This window comes from Tamandua tetradactyla, chromosome 4, assembly GCF_023851605.1.
Source record: "Tamandua tetradactyla isolate mTamTet1 chromosome 4, mTamTet1.pri, whole genome shotgun sequence".
Classification (NCBI taxonomy): domain Eukaryota; kingdom Metazoa; phylum Chordata; class Mammalia; order Pilosa; family Myrmecophagidae; genus Tamandua; species Tamandua tetradactyla.
This window is the reverse complement of record NC_135330.1, coordinates 11,585,225-11,593,538: the sequence shown is the minus strand read 5'-3', so window position 1 is coordinate 11,593,538 and position 8,314 is coordinate 11,585,225. Positions and strand designations below refer to the sequence as shown.

The following is an 8,314-nucleotide window of genomic DNA, read 5'->3' as shown; positions in this document are numbered from 1 at the left end:
TACCTTTCCTAATTTTCTTTATAATAGAACTATTAATTGCTGATAGTGGGGAGTTGAAATCCCCAAGTATAATGATGAATCTTTCTACTTTTCCTTTCAAGCCTATCTGGTTTTGCTTCATGTATTCTGAGGCCTTTTTGTCTGGTGCTTTCACATTTAGGTATGACTATATTTTCTTGATGGATTGATACTTTCTTCACTATTAAATGACCTTCTTTGTCCCAGTAAATTTTTTTTTTTGCTTTGAAGTGATTCTATCAGATTTTTTTTAAAAGAGAATGTTAGCATGCTGTAGCTTTTTCTTTTTTACAATCAAGATAACATTGTAGTTGCAGTAAGTTTTGTATAGTCAGTTTATAGTTGTGCCTTTTTTATCCACTCTGCCAATTGCTGTGGCTTACTTTGTGTTTTTAGACCACTAACATTTAAAGTAATAGTTGACAGATTTGGGGTTGTCTGTCATTTTATTATTTGTTTTCTGTTCAATTTCCTTGTCTTTCATTAATCTGTCTTCCATTGGTTTCCTGAGAGTAAAAATGTCATCTCATTTTATTTACACTGTTTTGAGTATATACATTTATCTTAGTGGTTACCATATGTATTAGAAAATGCATATATAACTTGTCACAGCCTACTATATAAATATTTTACCACTTTAAGTGAGGTGCTGAAATCTTCCTTTCATTTAGTGCCCTTTGGCCACCTGCTTTTAAAAGATGATTGTCTCAATGTTTTTCTACATACATTGAGTGCCACAACAGTGGTTGATACACGTTTTTATTCAACTGTCAAATCTAATTGATGTATTTCAAAAAGAAAATTTCCAAAGAAGTTTGTTAGATTTATCTCTTTGTACCCATCTTATTGTTCTTCCTTCCTTTATAAAGTTCAAATCACTTCTTATGTTAACATTTCCTTTCTCTTTGGACAGTTTCCATTAGCCATTTTTTAAGTGTAGCATGCTAGTAAAAAAATTATCTTAATTTTCGTTCTTTTGAAAATGCCTTCATTATCCCTTCATTCCTAAAGAATATATTTTGTCTGAATACAGGATTCTTACTTAGCAGTATTTTTCTATTTGTGGTTGAAAAATATTGCTCTGTTTCCTTCTGTACTCTATGGTTTCTGGTGAGAAACCTAATGTCCATTGTATTTGTGTTCCATCTTATATGTGTCATTTCCCTAAATATGTGTGTGTGAGTGTGTGTGCATGTGTGTGGCTGTTTATCTATTTTAAGTTTTGTATCTTTGACTTTCAGAAGTTTAATTATGATGCTGTTGACATTAATTTCTTTGGATTTATCCTACTTAGTTTTTTGCTGCTTCTTGATTCTGCAAATATGGTGAAATTTGAAAAAGTTTCTTCAAAGACTTACTTATTTTAGTAATATTTCAACCTCATGTTCTTTCTCCTGTCCTTCCAGGATGGTGTTGCTACAAATGCTAGATCATTTGTTATTTTACCTCAGGTCTCTTAGTCTCTGTTCATTGGTATTTTAGTCTATTTTCTCACTGTTGTTCAGATTAAGTACATTCTACTGCTCTGTGTTCTATCTTCTATCATGTCCACTCAGCTATTGAACCCTTTGACTTAGATTTTTGATTTTGATTATTGTATTTTTCATTTTCATAATCTATGTTTTTAAAAATAATTTCTAGTACTTTGGTGACATTTTCTATTTTTCACATGTTGCAAGGAAACTTGTAACTGCTTGTTAAATGGAATTTATGAAGACAGCTCCAAAATGCTTGTCAAACTGTTCTAATATCTGATTCGTGGAATATTGACAAATTAATTGTTTTTTTAATTTATATTTTCCTCATTTTTGCATAACAAATATTTTCAATTGTATACTGGACATTTTAGATACAATGTTAGGAGGCTCTTGACCCTATTAAATCTTCTATTTTTGCAGTCAGTTACCTTGTTTAGATTTGCTTTCTCCTGGAGTTTGTTCTGGGGCCAGCTGCCAGCCATACTTGGGGTTGCTTGGCTTGAATCCGTGCCTCCCATCATATGGCAATGTCCTCTCCGTTTTTGCTTCTGTGACTTCCAGGTTCACTTTATAAGGCCTCCAGTAATTCAGACTAAGAACCACCCTCATTCAGTTGACCTACAGCTTAACTAAAAATGACATCATCTAGCGGTCCTATTTACAATAGATTCACACTTACAAAGTTGTGGATTAAGATTAAAAACATGCTTTTGCTTGGGCACGTAATTCAATTTACCATAGATGGTTTTCCCATCCAGATTCCATTGGCAACACTATTGTGGGAAGATGAGGTCTACCTGGTTGGTGTGTAGTGGGCTGCACTGGTTCCCCAGCTCTGAAGGCACTATAGCTGCAGCCAGATTAGGATCTAATTCTCATTGGATATGAGTCTCCCCTTTAAGTCCTTGCTGGGCTTACTCTTTCATGGTCTCTAAGAAGATAGATTTCTTTTCTTTTCTTTTCTTTCTCTCTTTCTTTCCATTTTTCTTTCCATTTGTTTCTTTCATGTCATTCTCTTTTTTTTCTATTCTTTCTTTCATTTCTTCATTTTTCTATGCCTGTTGATAAAAATTTCAGAGCTCTCTAGGGTTCCATCTGGGATATATGGGTGATAAAAAAGGAAAACTTGAAAATTCATAGTGTATCATTCTGCAATCCTTGACATCGCAAGATAATTACCTTTCATTTACACCATTCAGAGACCTCTTATGAATGTCTGTTGATTTACTTATGGTTTCTTTGGTTGTATTTAGAATTGAAGAACTGGGAAAAGTGAGTTTATGGTAACTTGTGGTAAAAAAAAAAAAAGAAAGAAACATATTTAGAAATTGACAAACTATTTCCCAAAGAGATTTACATTACTGTCATAGCTGTTAAAACAAAAACCATAAAATGGGTTGAGTTAAACCCTGAGAACTATTAGCTTAAGGCTTTAAGGTAGGAAAAGTCTAAAATTGAGTCATGAACAAGGTAATGCTTTTGCCATAAGGACTCTGGCATTCTGGAGCTGGCTGTCAGTGAACCTTGACTGTCCCATCACAAGGCAAAGCTTGTGGTAGTATTTTCTTTCTCTTCTGCCTTCCATTGACTTCCAGCTTCTGGTTCCTCCTCATGTTTTCTCTTTCTATGTTCAAGTTCCTTTGATTATTAGGACATTGGCCATAATGAATTAGGCTTTCCATATTCAGTTTCGCACATGTTAATAAAATCTTCAAAAGTCCTATTTACAAATGGGCTTACACCCACAGGACCAGGGTTAGGACATGAACATTTCTTTAGTGGTGGACATGATTCAATCCTCACAGTCCACCAATGGACTCTAACAAAAAATGTACATCCCAAATGGAGAATTATATAATTCTTTCTCAACATCCCTTAAGCCTTTTTAAAATAAATCTAAGTACTAAGGCTCATCAAATCACTATTGGTAAGGTCCCTCCTGGGACAAAATTCTTCTCCATCTCTGTGCCTGTGAAACCTCTAAAATGAGTTATCTATTTCCAGTGTACAATGATGAGACAGTCATAGGATAAACTATTCCCTTCCAGAAAGGAAAAATTAGAATGAAGAGAGGGATCCTAGTTCCCAAATAAGTCTGAAACGCAGTAGGGCAAATACCATTAGATTTCAAGATCTGAGAGCCATCTGTGGCTTGCTACTTTGTCCTCCAGACATAATGGAGGAGCATCACAACCCTTTTCAAGTATGTAGTGCTTGAGCCAGGCTTCCCCAGAGCACTAAGGTGTAGGCCCCACACTATCTGAGCATAAGAATGGTGATCAGAATTTCTGTGAATGCCAGGGTACAGGCCCCCTCCTCCCTGAGCACTGGGGTGGTGTCATTCTTCCTAAACAATGGATTATAAGGCATATCCCTTCAAGAGCAGGTCAAGATTGTCCGCCTCCTACAGGTGCAGGGGAAGACCTGCCCCTTCCATACACATAGGTGGGTCTGCTCTCATGGCCCAACAAGATCTCTGAGGTCCAGACCATTGCTTCCATGCACTTGAAGTCATTCTTACAATAGATTCCTTTCTGTCTCTTTCAAATATTTCTCCTCTTCATAAAAACTTCACACAAATTTTTCTAATTTTGCATGCTGTTTAGATAATAGTACTTTCCAAATATCCTTTGTGGATAACTGCATTTCCACCTTTGACTTCCACTGAAATAGCTGGCTAGATCTATGGTCAACCATGCCTTCTTTGCCAAACGGTTGTTCAGTTAAATCCCTACATGGAGACTTTCTTATACTTTTTGAGTTTTCCCACGGTGTTTAATTCAAACAATGTACACTTCTATTAAATACCCCAGAAGGGAGTCAGTGCTCAGAATAAAGAGTGAGTGTGGCCATGGTGAGTAGGAGAGTCAATGGAATGAGCATTTGATATGCAACTTCCAATTAACACCTCCCTGCCAGAACAAAAGCTATGAAGCAGTATCCTGTATTTATGTATAGGATATTATCTGTGAAACTTTTAAGTCCCCAAAGATTTCCAGTTGAGTTTTACAAGTCACATGCTGCCCAGAGCCCTGTAACTAATGAGAGCAAATTACAAAGTAGAGTGAGAAAGTTTTCTGCTTCCTCTGATGAAAGGGAGAGAGGAATCCCCTAGGGTCTCCTAGCCAGAACTAAATCTCTAGAGCTGAGAAGCTACAGTCCCTGATGATAAACAGAGAATATTTCTAAACTGGTAGAAGTAAAGATTATAAATCATTTTACTTAATGGATACTGGAAACTAACTACAGTAGGTATGGCTCAGACTCATAAATCATATCATGAAAATTTAGAGCCCTATAAGGATGATATTTGCATGTATGCAGACATTTATTCTTACTTCCCTACTGGGGAAACTCAGGTTCTGAAGATGCAAAGACCTTCTCAAGGTGACCAAACTAATGGTGACACGTTAAGAATTCAGAGTTCTAGGCCGATGTTTTCATAGTTAGCTGATCTCTGCCTCTTTTGAGTGGAGAAAAAAGCATGCTTCCAACAATATGAAGACACTCTTGGAAAATGACCACGACAGAAATAGGCTTTGGAACCCTGAGAAAATACACAAGGTAGGAAACTATTCCAAATGGTGTGACTGCCTTCTCTTAATAAAGTGTCACTATAGAAAGGGGATCCTTAACATAAAATTATGTATTTTCTCCAAATTACCATATCTCTTTGACTTTAGAAAGATTGCATTATTTGTGGTCAGTGCACCCATATTCCTAAAGTCTGACATAGTGAAATGGAGGTAAGGGAGAACTGCAAAGATTGAGGAATGTGGTTGAATACTGTTACCCCTACACATACACATTTTCAGGGGTAACAGGATATTCCAGGATAAGTGGAATTCTGACGTTTGCATTCTAAAGTTGATAATTCATGAATTGAGTATTTAACAGATAATTAAATAAAAACTGCGAAAGTGAGGACTCATTTTCAAATTTGTATTGCTGACTCTTTGCATATCCAAAATGATTCAGTGCTTTAATGGTGACTTTAAAGCAACCACAAGGAATGTATTGGAGGTGAGCATGTATGCTCTGTGAAATCAGACTCTTCAGGTAGTATGACAGCAAGAGTGATGGTTTTGCCACAAGGACACCAAATCCAAGACCTAGTTTTGGCAATATTTTTTTTGCTTTGGATTTGGACATCAAAATGACTCAGACCAAAAGACTTCATGAGGTTGTTAAAGTCTTGTTAGTCTCCTCCCAAATATACATTTAGTCAAGAGAACAGAAAATTACTCTTCTCCTATCACTGTGAGATGATTACTCACATATAGGAAGGTCTAGTTACATTGAGAGGAAATATGGAGAAGAGACAAATTTATAAAAGTGATAATATTAGGGCAGGGGTGTATACCCATGATTTATAGTCTTATCTTATCAGATCTAACAGGCCAAAAGAATCAAAGGAACTTATGAGGCAGAGTCCATAGAGGTTTTGTATTATTTATGGAATAATTTATAATTTAGAACATGTTCCTACTGCTTCCTCTGACTCCCAATTACCAGTTAGATTCTGCCATTGGAATGCTAATTTTCAGCCAGAACCCAAATTAATTTGAGTGCAGTCTCCACACGCAAATATCACATGCTCCACAGTGCTGAATAACAAAGTAAAACCGAAATTGTCTAAGATAATGTACTGTTTCTTGATGATTACTCCACCCACCCAACATTTATTGGGCATTATTACCTTCATACAATGCTCTATATTCCACATTGGGAGATTTCCTCAAGGAGGAAATAATATAAATTAAACTCAAAATGATTGAGCTTTAATTCCAAATACACCACTTCCTAGATTTAACTATCTTATTTCTAAAATGAGTAAAATAATCAGGTATAATAAACACTTCATGGTTGTCCTATGCACTTCTTGGGCATGCTGTGAAGTGCAAAATATCCAAATATTTGAAATAATTTAACAAAATGTTGACAACTTTCTAAACCTAGTTATTGATTATCTTGGTATGTAGGACAGGAAAATAACTGCTCAATATAATACAAGGCTGAGGGAATGTGTTATTAAAAAGGAGGAATAAAAAGTTGTAGAAGCCAGAGGCAAGCGAGAGCAAATCAGCAATATAATTTTAAAAGTTTCATAATGACTAAATGGCACTTATTTTATAGGACACTGAACTAAGAAATAGGTGAAATCTCAATTGCTACCTGCACCACACATTCATAAAGGATCTCTTTACCAACACTATCAACATAACCTAATTAGCCACTATTAATCCTAGGAGTTTTGCAGTATCCTATCTTCCTTCTCTGCACTTACAGTAGGAGTAAAGGAGAATGTCGGGACTTTAATAGCTTCTCCAGGAAGAGATGGTGATTTTGATCTTCTCTGACAAGTTGTAAGCTATTGTCCCAACTGAGTCCTAAAAATACTAGGAAATCAATATTCAACCTTCCCTTAGTAGATATTATGAATGACACAGCGTGGGAAACTTGTTGTGTTGGATCCTGACTCCATTAGCTACTCAGTAGTTATTTTCAGCCTTCAGAATTTCATACAAATCTGGCTCACTCTGTGCCTGAATCCCTCTTTATCTAGATGTCAACAGGAGTATATTTATTTTATTGTATAAAATCATTTTCAAAATTGGCTAGAGAAGGTCTTTTTGGCCTAAGGGAGGTATTGGGAATTGGTTGCTGAAAAAAGGAATGAGTGAATAATGAGTGAGTATGTGACCTACAACAAACATGGTGCTTTGCTAAACTAAATATAAAAAAAAATCGTGGTAATTGTAATCTCTGATTCTTTGTCTTATTCAAACCACAAGTTTCCTTTCATAATATCAAAGACTAACGATGAGTTGATGACTCTGGAAATACTCATCTGTTGTTTCTTTCAGATTTCAGACATTCAAACAATATGGATCAACCAGACAATCCTGAAGGAATTCATCCTTGTTGGCTTTTCTAATTATCCAGATATAAAGACATTCATCTTTGTGGTCTTCCTTTGCCTCTATCTTTTCACCCTCATGGGTAATGTGGCCATCTTGGGTCTAACTTGGGTGGACAGAGCCCTCCACATCCCTATGTACCTCTTTCTCAGTGCACTCTCATTCTCTGAGACCTGTTATACATTGACTATCATTCCCAAGATGCTGGCAGATCTTCTGGCCAAGAACAGAAGCATTTCAGTTGTAGGTTGTGGCTTGCAGATGTGTTTCTTCTTGGGACTTGGTGGCACCCACACAATTATCTTTACTTTAATGGGGTACGATCGTTTCCTGGCCATCTGCAACCCTCTTAGGTATCCTTTGCTTATGACCAACATGGTATGTGGACAACTTGTGGCCTCTGCTTGGGCTGCAGGCTTCTTCATCTCTCTGGTAGAGACTTCACTGATATTCAGAGGCTTTTTCTGTAACCCTAACCTTGTGAAACACTTTTTTTGCCATATGCGGGCAATTGTGAAGTTGTCCTGTCTAGACAGTGACTTCACAAAACTCATTGTAACAGTGATCTCAGTGTCAGGTTTGCTGGGTACCTTTATGCTCATCATCCTCACTTACATCTTCATTCTTTCCACTGTCCTCAGGATCCCTTCAGCTGAGGGCAAGCGGAAGGCCTTTTCCACCTGTGCCTCTCACCTCACAGTGGTCATCATCCATTTTGGTTTTGCATCTATTGTTTATCTGAAGCCAGAAGCCTCGGGAGGAGATGACACACTCATAGCTATCCCTTACACTGTCCTTACCCCTTTCCTCAGCCCTCTCATTTTCACCCTCAGGAACAAGGACATGAAGAATGCTCTCAGAAAGCTTCTGGGAAAGATAGTTGCTTTGGATAAATGA

The 8,314-nt window shown here is 36.8% G+C and overlaps 1 protein-coding gene across 1 annotated transcript; it reads left to right on the top strand.

The window, feature by feature from the left end:
- The first annotated feature begins 7,327 nt into the window (after positions 1–7,327).
- LOC143678773 (olfactory receptor 10X1-like) lies at positions 7,328–8,314 on the top strand. The gene has a single exon (XM_077155710.1). The coding sequence runs from the start codon at positions 7,328–7,330 to the stop codon at positions 8,312–8,314; it is 987 nt and encodes a 328-aa protein (XP_077011825.1).

What these genes read in the sequence shown, in the direction of transcription:
- LOC143678773 (XM_077155710.1), top strand. Translation starts at nt 7,328, where the DNA reads ATGACTCTGGAAATACTCATCTGTTGTTTCTTTCAGATTTCAGACATT.